This window comes from Cornus florida, unplaced genomic scaffold, assembly GCF_030987335.1.
Source record: "Cornus florida cultivar Cherokee Brave unplaced genomic scaffold, ASM3098733v1 CherokeeBrave_3.0.0_Hap2_Chr01, whole genome shotgun sequence".
NCBI classification, from domain to species: Eukaryota; Viridiplantae; Streptophyta; class Magnoliopsida; order Cornales; family Cornaceae; genus Cornus; species Cornus florida.
This window is the reverse complement of record NW_026775571.1, coordinates 89,891,943-89,908,497: the sequence shown is the minus strand read 5'-3', so window position 1 is coordinate 89,908,497 and position 16,555 is coordinate 89,891,943. Positions and strand designations below refer to the sequence as shown.

At 34.0% G+C, this 16,555-nt stretch overlaps 2 protein-coding genes across 2 annotated transcripts in view; one reads left to right on the top strand and one right to left on the bottom strand.

Moving 5' to 3' along the window:
* The window catches only part of LOC132306081 (protein MOR1-like), a 30,622-nt gene extending 22,547 nt beyond the window's left edge, over positions 1-8,075 (top strand). Inside the window, exons 39-55 of the mRNA XM_059803297.1 lie at positions 146-328; positions 403-514; positions 897-973; positions 1,046-1,125; positions 1,518-1,580; positions 1,728-1,854; positions 4,222-4,344; positions 4,457-4,534; positions 4,794-4,952; positions 5,038-5,196; positions 5,829-5,926; positions 6,074-6,230; positions 6,370-6,486; positions 6,658-6,753; positions 6,920-6,991; positions 7,076-7,376; positions 7,465-8,075. Coding sequence (XP_059659280.1) covers positions 146-328; positions 403-514; positions 897-973; positions 1,046-1,125; positions 1,518-1,580; positions 1,728-1,854; positions 4,222-4,344; positions 4,457-4,534; positions 4,794-4,952; positions 5,038-5,196; positions 5,829-5,926; positions 6,074-6,230; positions 6,370-6,486; positions 6,658-6,753; positions 6,920-6,991; positions 7,076-7,376; positions 7,465-7,736 — 2,274 coding nt within the window. The 3' untranslated portion in view covers positions 7,737-8,075. The remainder of the gene's footprint in view (positions 1-145; positions 329-402; positions 515-896; positions 974-1,045; positions 1,126-1,517; positions 1,581-1,727; positions 1,855-4,221; positions 4,345-4,456; positions 4,535-4,793; positions 4,953-5,037; positions 5,197-5,828; positions 5,927-6,073; positions 6,231-6,369; positions 6,487-6,657; positions 6,754-6,919; positions 6,992-7,075; positions 7,377-7,464) is intronic.
* Positions 8,076-13,320: 5,245 nt separating this feature from the next.
* LOC132306077 (dof zinc finger protein DOF1.4-like) lies at positions 13,321-14,517 on the bottom strand. The gene has a single exon (XM_059803284.1). It carries the CDS (start codon positions 14,146-14,148, stop codon positions 13,411-13,413), a length of 738 nt encoding a protein of 245 aa, XP_059659267.1. The 5' UTR covers positions 14,149-14,517; the 3' UTR covers positions 13,321-13,410.
* Between the last annotated feature and the right edge of the window lie 2,038 nt (positions 14,518-16,555).

Below are 16,555 nucleotides of genomic sequence, written 5' to 3'. Positions count from 1 at the left end.
TTGTTGGGAGGTAACCTGGCACAACAGTTTGTCCAAATCTGCTTGTTAGATGCTAATTTTAAAGTACTTTCTTGGAGTTTCTTTTTACTGACCTGAGAATTATTAAAACATCCTTCTTGACTGTGGCAATGTTTTACTACTGCAGTGTGGACACAACATCGAGAAAGTACGAGAAAAAATGCGGGAGCTGATTAAACAAATTATTAATGCATATTCAGCCCCAAAAGCTTTCCCCTATATTTTGGAGGGTTTGCGTTCTAGGAACAACCGAACCCGGATAGAGTGTGTTGATCTTGTTGGATTTTTAATCGACAGCCATGGTGCTGAGGTAACATAGAGAACTTTATCTCATTTTGGTCATCTTTTAAAGGATGCGTAATCCTATCATCATTTTGTCTACAGATTGGTGGACAATTAAAATCATTGCAGATAGTTGCAAGCTTAACAGCAGAACGAGATGGTGAAATTCGCAAAGCAGCCTTGAATACTTTAGCTACTGGTTATAAGATTGTTGGTGAGTTTATGATCCTACATTCTCTGTATTGATTTGTATAGTGGTCTGTTGAGATACATAAAAGTCTTGCTTTTAAGGTCCTCTACTAATTTCCATATTTTTTATTGTTTTGTTCGCTTGGTGTCTGAGAAGTATGCTCTATTTTCAAATCAAATCTTCTTTTAATTTCTTCTTAGAAGATCGAAGGACCATTTAATTTGTTATAATTTCATTTTTTATAATTTTTTTTCTTGTTTAAAGGACTTGAAGTTTTGGGAAGAATGATCTACACATTCAATCAATATCCATTTACTCCTCTTACCTGGGAATGTTATGGTATTCTTTGTTCATCAACTGGTTTTGTTCTAATTATTTATTTCTTTATTTTATTTTTTATTTTTAGGCGATGACATATGGAAATATGTTGGGAAGCTAACAGATGCTCAAAGAAGCATGTTAGATGACAGGTTTAAGTGGAAGGTTTGTATATATACTATATGCTCTGCTTGTTATTCTTTTGTTTCTTCTATTTACCAATGTGTACTTTGCCAGGCACGAGAGATGGACAAAAGGAAGGAAGGAAAACCCGGTGAGGCTAGGGCTGCTTTAAGGCGTTCTGTTAGGGAAAATGGGTATGTCTGCTTTCTCTACTGCACGACTTGTTTGTTCTTATTATCAAAAGGTCATGCATCTCTATGCGTGTCCCTGCATGATGCAATATTTGTTGCTTTTAGTTGGTTTCAATTTATTCTCATCTGAGGAAAATTTCATCATAGAAGTTCTAATTCAGTTGGAACAGTTTGTTTGAATCTTATTCTAATTTACCTTGCTGTGTTTCTTTCTGTTTCTGTCTTCTGTTCCTTGCTTAACTTGTCATCTGCTACAATGGTTAAATATTTCTCAATTCAAGATTCAGTTGTGTTCCCGGAAGATTTAATATCCCAGTGATGTCGTTTTTGTGATCTACAAGTTCAAATATTGTGAACCAATTAAATTTGTGTTTGGTTTGATATTTGACTTGTAGGTCTGATTTAGCAGAGCAAAGTGGTGAAGTTTCACGATCTGTGTCTGGCCCAATATTTGCCAGGTACTGCTGGTTTACTTTTTCGTTTTCCCATTCTTTTGTTTTCTCTGTCTGTTCGGTCCTGATACTGTTTTTCTCAAATATTTTTCATATTCATATGCTTTATCTTAGTTGTCTTGTTTTGAAATGCTAAATATTTTCTTGTTCTAGGGAGATTTATGGTCACTCTGAGCTTCACATGGAGAGAAATGTAATGACTCGACCACTTGCTAGTGCGAATGGTCCGACTGACTGGAATGAAGCTCTGGATATCATTGCATTTGGTTCCCCTGAGCAGGTTGTAGATTACTTTGTGTAGTTATTTTATTTTATTTTTACTTTTCAGATATGTTAGATTCAGACGTGTTTTGCTAGATTGTATCTGCATTACTAAGCTATGTTCAATACTTTATGGTTTAGGATTTCATCTAGAATTCTAGTTTTTCTTTATTGGGTGCCATATTATCAGGCAGATTATTGGTGTCAACTGGGTATAGCGGAGGAATACCGACAAAAAACTGACACTTAAGAATGTGAACTGCACCTCTGGGAAAATCCTAATGTCATATGGGTTTTATGTGAGCATGTATGAGTGTTGTTATTATATGAGTTCATAGACTTCCTAAATGTTTTTGCATATAAAAAGGTAACACCAAAGGCACACTTGCATACCTATAATTTCCTTGTTTATTTACTTTTCCCAAATTAAGCTCTCTTTAAATGACCTCAATATTTCTAATTATGAAAATTAAAATTACTTTGAAGACTTAAAAGGGGAAAATTAGAATTTTTTATTTTATTTTTAGAATGACCTTAAACTAGAGAAAAGATAAATAGTGACTAAACTTAAAAAAATAATTGCCAATAAGTGACCATTTAAAATTAATGTCCTAAATTCTCTTCAACCACAACCCCACCATTTAATTGCCAATGAGCTTATAGGCATCTTAAATGTTTGGTAACTAATTTTCTTTTCTTGAGTTTAAGGTCACTCTAAAGTAATTAATGCCGTAAATTCCCTTCAACCACAACCCCACCATTAGATTTATTTATTTACTTTATTTTTATTTTTATTTTTATTTTTTGTGTTGTGTTAGATGTCCCACTGGGTTAACACAGCTGGACCTACTATGCTGTAGAGAATAAATTCTATTTCAGAACATAATTGTAAATTCGTTGATGTTACTAAATTATCGTATTCTTGGTCTGGCAACAAATTTGTATATATATATATATATATATATTTGCGTGTGTGTATATATATGCTTACCAAATGATTAATCTAATTCTTTGAGAATTATGCTCTCTTGAATGCAGTGTGTTAAAGGCGCGTTTAGGCTCGAGGCTTAGGTTTAGCGCTTGTTGTCATCCCAGGCTCACTGATGTTTACTAGGCGCACGCCTCAGTCGCGCCTCACTGATATTTGCTTAAAAAAATACAATTGTTTTATCTCTTAAGCCAAAAAGGGTACTTTTGGCAACTTAATAAACAAAAAAGAAAGCTCAATCATACGATATAAGGAACTTTTGTTCAAAAGAATAAAAAAATAAGAAAGCCCAAGAGTCAAAGTGTTAACCGAACAACGATAGAATGAGATTGTGAGACGAAGACGAAGCCCTAATTGCAGAAATGAACGACGAAGCCACCTCAGTTCTTTCTTTTCTTTTAATTTTTTTTTCCTCCTCTCCTCTAGATCTCTCCTCTCTTATTATCTTTGTTTACATCTCTCTCTTCGTCTTGTTCTCTCATCTCCTCTGTCTTTTTTTGTTTGCTCTGTTTTTTCTTTTTTTTCTTCTTTTTTTTTCTTGTTAACAAAATTTTTTTTTTTTTGGTTAACATATTTATTTCTTTTTGTGCTTTGTTTTGCCATTCAAAAAACACATTTTGCTTTGCCTTTCAAGAAAACAAATTTGTGCTTTGTTTTATGGTTGTTGGATGCTTGTATAGTTGATGGATTTATTTTTTTATATTTGATAGTTATTTTTAGAATATTGATATGACTTATGAGATATGAATATTATAATGGTAGTTTAAATTTTCAATTGTGCGACTCACTTCACTCAGGTGCGTGCCTCGCCGTGCGTCTCGCGCCTCGTGCCTAGGCTCCAAAGGACCTCTAGCGCCTTGGGCCTTTAATAACTATGCTTGAATGTTACACCTGATTTATCAATTTTTTTGAGAATTTCTTCAATGTTATGATTCTTCTATGCTTGAATGTTACACCTGATTTATCAATTTTTTTGAGAATTTCTTCAATGTTATGATTCTTCCCTGCAAGTGTTTAAGAAGAAGAAATACAAGAGAAATATGTAAAGGTTTGAATGAGAATCATCACTCATTCAAACCTCTGGTATTTATATACTAAAAGAGCACTTGTTAATATTACAAGAAAGTAAACCAAATAAATTCACTGCAGATTCTATGACTTATATGCCTACATAATTTCAAATTATATGATTCTAGGCTTTCATATCTTGGCTAACAGTTTTACCCACTTAGTGTCATTGTTGATCTGGTTTAAGATTTTTGACATGTTGTCTTAAATTCTCAATTTATGGATTTATCTGTTTCTTTTTCCATTTTAGCTGCAATTTGACTTGTGATCTCTCTATGTCAACCACACACCCACACAAATTTGACTTGGTATTATTTTCTTGTGGTGCAGTCTGTTGAAGGAATGAAAGTTGTTTGCCATGAGTTGGCTCAGGCAACCGGTGATCCTGAAGGCAACACAATGGATGATATTTTGAAAGATGCTGATAGGCTTGTTTCTTGTTTAGCAAATAAGGTAAAGCATTGCTGTAGTTAAAGTATTTCTATTCATTTCCTTTCAATGCTCCCAAGTTAGGCTTTTTATATCATGTATCAAAAAATCAAATTTGTTAACTTGTTTCTTGCAGGTAGCCAAGACTTTTGACTTGAGTTTGACAGGAGCCTCTTCAAGGTCTTGCAAATATGTTCTGAACACGCTTATGCAGGTAACACCTTCCAACTTTGACTTTTTGTTTCTCCTTGATGTTCTTTTTTATTGCCCTTTCAAGGATATATGTTGTTTTGATTGACTAATAGTGCAGAAATTGGAAATAAACTCGCGAGACCATGCAGAAACTAGTTGGTTGGAACATATTTTTCTCATCTTTTTCTTATTTGTTCTTTTATATCCTCTGCCTTTTTGGCTAGCCTGTGCATCAAAAAATTGTTTTAGCTTGCAGATATAATTGTTGTTATTTTTTTCAGACATTCCAAAATAAACGGCTTGCTCATGCTGTTAAAGAGAGTACCCTTGACAGTCTCATCACGGAGCTTCTTCTTTGGCTTTTAGATGAAAGGGTTCCCCGGATGGATGATGGCAGCCAGCTTTTAAAAGCATTGAATGTTTTGATGCTTAAGATTCTTGTTAAGTATTTTTAAAAAGCTTTCATTTGTTTAATTATTATATTGATGGTTTGCAGTTTGATATTGACTTATGTTGTAAATTCAGGATAATGCAGAACGGACATCGTCATTTGTTGTCCTGATTAATCTGTTACGGCCATTAGACCCTTCAAGGTGGCCATCACCAGCATCAAATGAGTCCTGTGCGACGAGAAATCAGAAGTTCTCTGATTTGGTTGTCAAATGTCTGATCAAACTCACAAAAGTAATCTTTCTTTCTTGGTGCTTATTTTTGCTTTTTGTTCTTTGACTAGTCGGTTTTTAGGTTACCTGCGAATTCCTATATAGTATCCTACACATTCGGGTACACTCGTTCTGATTTATATTTATTTTTTAATTTATATACTTCGGTAACTGAACATATTAAACTGCATTAAGTATTAGAATTGTCTTACATGTTCACATTATTTAGCAATCCAGCAGGTAGTGATATGAACAAAAATGCTTACGTGTATTGGATTTAAGATTCAGCCCTTTTTTTTTTTCCTAGTTGGGAACTCACACGCACATGCCTCCACTGAGGCTCGAACCCCTGACCTCTCTTTGAGAAGTAGGGGATTGGTACCGCTAGGCCACTGGCCTGTTGGTGATTCAGCCCTTTGTAGTTGTCATTTTGTATATTTTAATTGACTAAGCTGACATAGACTGAGGCAAGTTCCAGAAATTAACCTTTTGTCCTCCTGAAACTGTTATTTGAATTCTACTTTCTGCCAGCATTTCCATCATTTGATTGTTTTGGAGTGAGGGGACACATACCAGTTTTCTATAAAATCCACAGATTTTGCACTGTTGTAATCATGGCCTGTATAATTTTACTGACTTTTCTGTAAGGTGCAGGTTCTTCAAAGTACAATATATGAAGTTGACCTTGACCGCATCCTTCAAAGCATCCATGTATATTTGCAAGATTTGGGAATGGAGGAAATCAGGAGAAGGTATTGTTTCTATAAATATGTTGATTTGATTGCTGTTCAATTTTGTAACATCGCTGTTGATGTTTCCGCTTGGCTGCTGAACTTGATATTAACTGATGGAATTTTTTTCTTTTGACTGGCTGTCACTTTGTTATGCATTTCTAAAAGAGCTGGAGCTGATGATAAACCATTACGAATGGTTAAAACTGTTCTACACGAGCTTGTTAAGCTTCGTGGGACTGCAATCAAGGGTCATCTTTCTATGGTTCCAATTGACATGGAACCACAGCCTATTATTCTTGCGTACATTGATCTTAATCTTCAGGTACTTGTGTTGTATAAAATACACAATTACTTAATTAATTTCGTTTCTTTTGATATCACTTTTCTCTAACTTATTTATTTATCTTAATTATTTGCTCTATTTTATTTTTGTTTTACATATTTCATGGTAACCTTACCAGACTTTGGCTGCTGCGAGAATGTTGACACCTTCAGGCCCTGCTGGCCAAACACACTGGGGTGATTCTGCAGCTAACAATCCAACACCTGCCACTCATTCTTCTGATGCCCAGTTGAAGGTATTATTAGTATGCTCCAAACATTTTTTTGATTTTCTAATGTTTGTTTTGCCTCTTCATTATTATTTCAAAATAGTGTTTTTAGTTCCTTTTTCGCATGTTTTCTATTTCATTTTGTATTATCTTTTGCTACGAGATTTTATCCTCCAAATTGTGTGCATTGCCTTACAGCAAGAACTCGCTGCAATTTTCAAGAAGATTGGTGACAAGCAAACATGTTCCATTGGTCTTTATGAACTTTATCGCATCACCCAATTATATCCCAAGGTAAAACTCCGTGTATGAAATAACTATACATTAAGGTCTTGCTTGCAATTTATTTTTAATCTTTTGGAGGGGGCTCTCATACACTTTTGTTCGAAGTGATTTCTCTTTTCTGGATCTTCTTGTTAGTGTAGTTCTGAAGATTTTGATTCATGCTTGTATATTTTAGGTTGATATATTTGCTCAGCTCCAAAATGCTAGCGAGGCATTTCGAACATATATCAGAGATGGTTTAGCTCAGGTTTGGTCAACATTTTTTGCAATTAAATGTTCCAAGGGTGACGGGCAATTAATTTACAAGAACTGCTTTTTGTTTGTGCTGCAGATGGAGAAGAATGCAGCGGCAGGAAGGACACCTTCTAGTTTACCATTATCAACTCCTCCCCCAGCTACTCTAAACCTTTCTTCCCCAAAATTTGCATCACTTTCACCTATAAGTACAAATCCATTGAATGATGCAAAATCTCTAAATATTAAAGTAGAACCATCAAACTTCAGTTTACCCCCATCTTATGCTGAAGATGACAGGGCCAGTAATTTTGCCTCTTCGAGAGCTCCTATGTCTGACCATTCAGATTTACGGCAGTATCTAGGGGAACAAAAGAATGACAAATTTCCATCCGGAGGTAATTTGTTGTGCCACACTTATTTAACTGTTCCATTCCATTGAGGGAAAATTCTTACATTTGAAATTTAATTTATTGATGAATGCAGTGTCTGGCGGAACATTAGATGCTATAAGAGAAAGGATGAAGAGCATCCAGCTAGCAGCAGCTGCTGGGAACCCGGATTCTGGAAACAGGCCACTAATGCACATGAATGGCAATTTAACTCACAGTGTCCCTAGTCAGTTTACACATGCAGCAGACCGTGCTAGTTCAGATAATTCTGTGCAGAGTGGGGTTCTTCCTATGGATGAGAAGGCATTGTCTGGCCTTCAAGCAAGGATGGAGAGACTTAAAAGTGGATCAATTGAACCGCTTTAGGAGGAAGAGAGTTCGGGGACACCGATTTGATTCATTGAGCATCCGGGTGTTGTAACTGTGGCATAAGAAGCCAGCCTTCTGTAAATGAAAGAGGGGAGCACCTGAGTGTAATTATAGGGATGGTTGCCGGTATAGATTAGATACTAAGCATTTGGTGCATTGAAACTCAACCTTGGAAGTTTTTTATACTCCCTTGATTTTGCGGCAGAGATGTGGTGGTTGGCACTGGTTTATGATGTGTACCTCATTCGTGTGTAATTTGTATATTTTAGTTGACGCTTTGTTCTTTTTGGCCAATGTGCCTGTCATTTCCTCTAATTTAATGCCAACAGTTTTAAATGTGATCCTCAAAATGATTTTTCATCCATGTGCACCTAGTCCTCGTCTGTATATGGATTTAAAAGAATTCTTCTGTTACTTTCTTGCCCCTCGTAAATTGAAGGTTTGGTACCCTGGGATGGAATGAAATGCCCGTTCCAAGTTCTCATTCATTTTTCTCTTGTTTTACTGCACAAAAAGATATTGCTTAAACCCGTTTGATCTGCATATGCACACACCTGATCTGGTTAATCTCTTTATATAAGTCTTCTTTTTATTATTATTCAGCGAAGTAAGATTTCATTGTTACAATCCATGTCAGCCAATTTCATCAGAGGAAATTAGGATATGCTTATATTCCAAGACACTAATTATTCGTTCTGAGCTAGATTGCAATTTCTCCCCTAGTTCGCCCTCTTTTGGAAGTTCGTTGGCCGGCACTTAGTCGTCTTGTGTGTGTTGTTTTTGGGTATTTCATGGTTAAAGTTGGGGTTTTTATGGGACTAGAAATGGAGAGAGCTGTGATGAGGCCGTGCTTGAGAAAACGCCAGGGCGGCTTATCTGTTTGGGTTGCCAGCGGCAGAGGAGAACTGTGAGGTGGTGTAGGTTGAGTGTTGAGGGCAATGGGCAAGTGTAGAGGAGATGATTGGTTCTTTAGGGGAATTTCTAATAGCACGAGGACTTAAGTATTTTCTAACTAGACCAACTCTTTGGGATTTATATTTTTTAGGGTTACAAGGATAAAATGGTTTTTATTTTATTTTATTTATTTATTATTTTTTTTTGTAATAGTTAGTAATGTTTTTTCTAACTAAACCAACTCTTGGGATTTATACTTTTTAGGGTTATAAGGATAAAATGGTATTTTTCTTTTTTTTCTTTTTTTTTTTTTTTTTTTTTTTTTGGTAATACTAAAACTGAAAATATCAATACAGGGAAGGGCAGGGACAATAGGGTAGATCAAGTTATTTAGTCAATATTTTATATATTATATAATATATCATGTATTATGAATACCATATGATTATATATAGTATATTTTTAAAAAAATTTAATACAAATATATATTGTTCTATTTAATTAATTTTTATTAACAAAGTAATTTGATTTTTTTTTTTTAACACCCTGTTTATTCTAATTTTTAGACCAATATAGCCAAATTATAAAGGAATCAAAGTCTACCCAAAATTTATCAACAAGTTGGGAGGTAGTGCATCCTACCTGTCCCCCACACTTGTCCCATTCATGTTTCATGTGGGACAAGATCCTGTGATATTCATGGACACGAGATAGGAAGATTTGATTGGTTCAGTATAAGGTAAATGTTCATGATGAAGAGTTTAGCTCTCAAAGTGTCTCACTCTTTAAAACAGATCTCATTATTCTCTCACAACACTCCACAAACCTTAAATAACCATATATACTTATTTGTGGCTCGAATGAACGTTCTGAAGAAACTTAAGTTAAGTTATGTTATAGAGCGAATTCTTGAAAAAAAATATATATATATATATTATTATTATTATTATTATTATTATTGAATCATACCGATTACAGCTTCGGGCCGAAACAAAATTAGAGTAGAAAGTTATGTAGTCTCATCATAGAAAGTTATGTCATGTAAGACAAGCACACAATAAGATAGAATAACAGTATGTGAATAATTTGAAAGTGGGTAGCCTTCTATATAATATCATATATTTGATATTCTTTTAGAGCATTCTATAACTGGAATTTAGAATTTTCTCGACCCTTGTATGGGTGACACTTGGATGCATGAAACCATGGACCATAGCCTATAAATCGATTTGGGTTACAAAGTATTGTAAACATTTCTATTGAAAACATTTTCTAATGCAGTATAAAATCTTCTAATTTACACTGAATTTTGAATTTTAGATGCAAAACTTAGAATTAATCTAACCAATAAATAGAATTTAAGATGCAAAATTGATGGAAGTGACAAGATAGTATGTCGAGAGATTTGGTAGGAATAGACGTGACATAGAAATTTGTAAATGCGATGTGTGTAGAGATTTCTGTAATTTGTTTGATCATATAATGCACTATAAAATCAGGGAAGTGAATTTTGGATAATTTTAGTATAAATAAAAAATATAATTAAATTTTGAGTTTTAGATACAAAACTTAGACTTAATCTAACCGATTAATAGAATTTAAGGTGCAAAATTGATGGAAGTGACAAGATAGTGTGTCGAGAGGTTTGGTAGGAATAGACGTGACATAGAAATTTGTAAATGCTGTATGTGTGTAGAATTTTCTATACTTGGTTTGATGGGTTATACCAAACGTGCTGAAACTCACCCTCCATATAGAAACAGTGCCTTAAAAATAGAACTGGTTTCGTTTTGGCAATAGCGAAACCCAAATTTGCAACGTGGCACAATGTTGGGATAGGCCAGTAGCCAAAACAAGTCAGTCAGCCAGCAAGTTTGACTGTCCCAATTTTTCACATAATCCACAAATCACAACTCTCTCTCACTTTAGGCTGGAATACTTATAAACCTATTCCATATTCTTTTTAGGCATGTGCATGCGTTCATCTCTGTCTTGAAACTAGAACATCCTTCATGATCACTGTTTTGGTTAATATGTCAGCCAAATTGTTGGTAGCAAGTATTTTCTCAAATATTCACATCCCATCTTACAACAATAATCTAATGAAGTGATATTGAAGTCCTGTATGTTTGGCTCTTAAATAAAATGCTGAATTCTGTACCAGATGTATCTACTATCATTGTGTATATAAAGCATTCTTCACCTACTTAAATTCCAATTATGCCAACAAATAGAGTTATCTTACTTTATAATAATATTATTTAATGTTAAGTGTGTTATTTATCTTACCATCCATCGATGACCCATTTTTTGCCCATGACATTATTTTTGTAATTTTAAAATAATAATTCCAAGTGTTGTGTTACCCAAGTGGTTGGGTTGTTCTTCGTGTCTGAGAGTCTGTGTTCGAACCTTACACCTTTCCCTCCCCTCCCCACTAACAACTAATCCCTAACATTTTTGTCTTGAATAATAAAAATAATAATACCACCAACCCTTTGGGATTAAAGAGTAACATGTGGGCGAAAAAGAAAATTCTATAGAATTGTTATCAAACCAATTATGTTTATAGAACAACTTGAGTTCTCTCCCCCTAATTTGTCGGGAAAAAAATCCTATATTTTATGCAACGGAAGGTAGCCATATTCTTATGAAATTAAGGCAAAAAAAATGTTGAAATGATGATGAAGATGGGCACATAGGCTTGCCACACATGACATCCACAACATTATTCTGGAATTATTGCTGGTTTTCATTCACAGTGATATTTGGTGTTTTCCGATCCCCACTCCATCACCCTCCCCCACCACCACTACCACGTAACAGAGACACTTTCCAATGCCTTGCCTCCCCATCTGATAACTACTCACTGAATTAAGCACACCATTAATATTGGCCACCTAGCTAGCTCCCACAGCTCCATTGGTACAACCTAATTTGGAAATCCAAAGCTATATCAAGGCAATCCCTCAATCTTTGGATGGCAGTTCAGTCTAAATTACCTACAGTACTTGACACCCCAGAGAGTCGCTCACATTTGTTCTTCTCATGTTCTTTTGTTTCCCCCCTGGCATATCTGGAACTATATCCAAAGTATTGTTTTTTACAATGCAATGTATTTACAAGAACTGCGTTTTGTTTGTGCTGCATATGGAGAAGAATGAAGCAGCAGGGACATTTTTGTTAGGGATGTTTATATTTAACTTTAATTTAGAACTAGAAAGAAAGAAGGGATGTTTTATTATTTAATGGTTCTTTTCGGTTTTGAGGCCATGGTGCAAACTCCCATTTTTAGGTCGGGTGCTTTTGGTTAAAAATGTTTTGCTTTGTACAGTGGCGAAATGTTTTATGAATGGTGCTCAAAAATCAAAACACTGATTTGGTGTTTTTACATGTTTTTGCGCTATATCAACGAGTACTACAAGTCAGAAATGAAAAGAATTGAAAAACTAACATTTTTAAATTAGCCATTATATTTTTCAAATTTACAATATTTTTTACAAAATATGTTTTTATGTTTTTGTTTTAAAAAATCTAAAAAATAAACGTTATCAAATATGTTTTCGAATATTATTCAAAACACTCTATAAAGTTAAAACAAAAGCTCAAACAAAACACCTGTCACACTGGCAGTGAAATTGTAAAAATGGAGCCATTTTTTTTTCTTATTAACCCAAATCTGACTCTTATATGCATTAATATAGGTAAATTGTGGACTATTTAGGGTAAATTCTACTTTCTTTCAACGAGGTTTGTCAATATTGCACACTTATTAATTTGTTAAAAATATATATAAAAAAAACCAATTATTTTTCTTTTTGTGAATAGCATCTTAATTTGTTAACTAGGACGAGTTACGACAAGAAAGGACCACCAAACAATAAAAACTGGGTGCTAAAATTAACAAAATCTTCAAATGCTGTCATAGTAGGAGGAGAGTGATTCTTCAAACAATTAAGTGGGACATGAATTGTTAGCAAACAAAGCCCAGTGAAATTATTCAATATATATATAAGTACAAATATTCATAGATATCCACAAGAATCTTATCATCACCCATCACATCTAGTAACCCCAACACACCTGGAAAAGAACCCAGGTTTCACCAACATCACATATATTTTCATTAGGAGATGAGAGTGACCATAAATGAATGAACACCTTCATTATCATGAAGCTGAAACTAAAAAGGTCAGCTTCAATTAGTATACATCTACTATAATAGATAGTTACAGGTTGAGAGTGAAATCCTATATTTATCACTAAATAAAGGGACACGTGTCTTCAAATATATGGGTAAGAAGACTTGTAGAATAAGAAAAATGCAATTTAGACTTATTTCCTAAGCCGTGGAGTCGAGGATAAAGTATTCAATACCCAGAATATTTATCATGTGATATCTCAATCAATTGATGTAAATGAACTTCCCAATTCTTTGTTATCAAAATAAATTGAGAACTTCGATGACTGTCCAGAAACCAAATATCTCGTGTAAATACTCCTAAGTATTGCAACCTATGGTGTTAATTTATGCATTTGATGCCCCCATTCACTTTATGAAATGGATTAAAAAACAAAAAACAAAACCTCCTCAGTTTAAGAAATATGTCTAAATAGCATTACTTCTAACACACACATATATATGTATACACACACACACATATATCATCCACAAGATGTCTTACTCTAAAGAAAAGAAGCAACCCATCATATATATATATAAAAACATACCATTCACACAAACTGATCTCTGCTAATGAAATCATCAAAATTTCCCTTAGGGTTTGAAATCAGTATGATCATCCCATGCTATGTTGAGATCAGTAGAGACCAGTGTACCAATATCATCCCAATTCCAATAGCTTGGCATGTCCATGACACTGCTTGTAGAAGAAACCTGCCATGGCTGAGAAATAATGCTGCTTGTTCTTGGCATGCTCTCCTCCACAGTTTTCAACTCTCCAGAGCTGTTGTAACCATTCAAGGACTGAAAATAGGTTGAAACTAAAGATGGGTTGGTGTCAACATAGCTCGAGCTTTCAAAAGGAAAGTGTAAATTCTGATTTTGAGGTACCAATAAACCGCTCGAACATGTAAAGTTGCCACAAAAACTCCGATCACCACCCATATGGGTATTATTACTTTTGATCACGGCTGTCGAAATAGTACTACTGGCCGTGGTGGTGACAGTGGCGGTGGTGGTGGTGTTTGATTTCTTGTGCCGCTTATTTTTGTGAGCCCCACCAACGGGGATGTCGCGAAGAGCGCCACCTTTAGTCCAGTGCCTCTTGCAAGCTCTGCAGAAATGGCGAGGCTGCGACTTGTTGTAATTGTTGTAGTAACAGAATTTTGTGTTTGTAGAGCTACACCTCGGACATGCCACTGCCTCTGATTGTTGTCGCGGTTGTCGCCTCACCGGATTAGCTTTCAGCATCTCCATAGTTCCGGACTGCAACAAGGTCTGCCCACAATCCAGCTCATAGTCACCAGAAACCAGTTTTGTACTCAAACCCATCTCCAAATTCACACACAAAAGCTCTAAAAAGCAAAAAAAAAAAAAAAAAAAAAAGAAAAGAAAAAGACTTTGTGATGATATTGCGAATTGGTTTGTGCAATAGGGTGATGATAAATGAGCATGTATAATATATATATATATATATATATATATATCAATCTCTTTCTATACCTATCAATATATATGATCCATCTATCTGTAAAAGGAATAATAATGAGAGAGAGAGAGAGAGAGAGAGTTTATATTGCTTGAGGTTGTATGGTCCAAGATGGTTCTGATTGATATATGCGAGGTGTAGTGTAGTATTTGGTTGTGCCTTGGCAACTGTATAAAAATATACAACTTGCTATTCTTCTAATAATAGTAACTCTATTCCCCTCTCCACGCTAATATATACATATGTGTGCGTGTATATGATATATATATATATATATATATATATATATAAAATTGTAGTGTGTGTTACTTAGTCTTTAAGGAGACACGTGGATGGTCTCATCACCATTCGTAGTGCTTTGTGTTTATGGATGTAAAGTGGACGTAAATCTTCATGCCAAATATAATATACTACGGAATACTATATATATATATATAATATATATACACACACACGAATAGTCGTTTTTGATTGGGGTATAGGAGCTAAAGAAATAAAGTTGGCATGAGGGGGTGCAAAATAGTCTAAATAGGCATGACATAGTCAGTGGTCTCATCCGGTTTTCTGCATTCCTGTTTTATAGCATGAAAGAGATGTAGAGAGAGAAAATGGTCGGTGAAATGTCTGCTGCATGTGGGTGACTTTGTACTCAGTAGTTGGGAGAAAGTTGGCCTAGTAGATGGGCCCGTCAGACCCACTGATGGCTAGCCATAGTATGAAAAAATTACTAGTGGAGGGAGTATTCGGATTCACTATCAACTAGGTTTCTGAATCATATTAATAAAAAAAAGGAACTTTAACATATAATTAGAGTTAGTAAAACTATATTACTAAATTATTTATGTAATTCGCATATTTACTATATCATGAACTAAAAGTGAAGTCTTTCAATTTTAATCCTTATAGATTAAAATTATATTTTCATCCCTGAAAACTTATTTTACGTTCAATTTCACCAAAGAATAACTTTTAGAAATTCTAAAAGTGACGTCTTTCAATTTTAATCCTTTTATAAGTTAAAATTATATTTTCATCCCTAAAAATTTATTTTACGTACAATTTCACCAAAGAATAACTTTTAGAAATTCTAGAATTTCTAAAAATAGCACTTTGAAATAAACAATGATATTAAAAATATTTTAGAAAATTAAAAAATAATTATAGATTATTTAAAATCTTTAAAAACAGATATCCAAAGATTATTACAATAATTTTATGAGCACTAGTAATCTTGATTATCTAATAGTTTTAGCTGAACTTTATAAAATTGACAAAGACTCTGTAAGATTTACAAGTTTTAAGACAGACGTACAATCAACTAATATAAATATTAGACAAAATAACTTTTTAATCCAGTTATTATCCAAGTTATCTAAAAAAGTTAACAAACTTGAAGAAAAATTAGAAGTAATACAAGAAAGAATTCATAAAGAATCTTCTAAAGAATTATCTGAATTATCTGATAAAATAAAAGATTTAAAGTTATCAACTAATTCCTTCTCGACTAAAACCACCAAGCGTGTAAATCTTTTACAATCACATGGAGAATGACCATTGTCCTTAGAAAAGCCAAAGAAATAATGAGGGTAGAAGATCTATATGATAATGAGCACGATGCTCAAAATTATATAGAAAAAGGAATGAAGAAAGCATCTAATAAAGTTAATCTTTATTCTAATAATTTACTAAATTTTAAAAGCAATATATACAATCATATTAGCCAGCGAAGGATAAGTGTAGTAAATAACCAGGTAATTTTAGATCTCATAACGTCAGAGGCTTGTCAGGAGCTGAAAAAAAGGAAATTAGAGCTTATGCATTTAGGAGTAATAATGATCGAAATAGTAGGATTAAATAGATCAGAAGTAGGAATTAGAGCACTCACATATATTTATGATGATCGATGGAATAACCATCAATAAGCACAAATAGCTAGCGCTAAAATAGATCTAACAGCCAACGCAGCCATTGTCGGATGTATTCCTAATTTCACGATGACCATTGGAGAATTTAGTAAACATATAAAAATAGGTACGTCCACAAAGGGATATAATATGACTGGACAGTATGAAAATTTATTAATTAATACTTTATTTGTGGGAAAAACAGTTAATCAATATAATTTAAAGTTCGAAGCTCAATTCAGTGAAATAGTTAAACCTTTTAATAGTAAATATGTCCAGATGATAGAAGCTAGAAAAATAAGTAGTATAACCCATAAAGGAACAGAATGAGAATTGCCAAATCTTA

Bases quoted from the DNA above. Each gene is read 5' to 3' on its own strand.
- LOC132306077 (XM_059803284.1), bottom strand. From the start codon at position 14,148: ATGGGTTTGAGTACAAAACTGGTTTCTGGTGACTATGAGCTGGATTGT.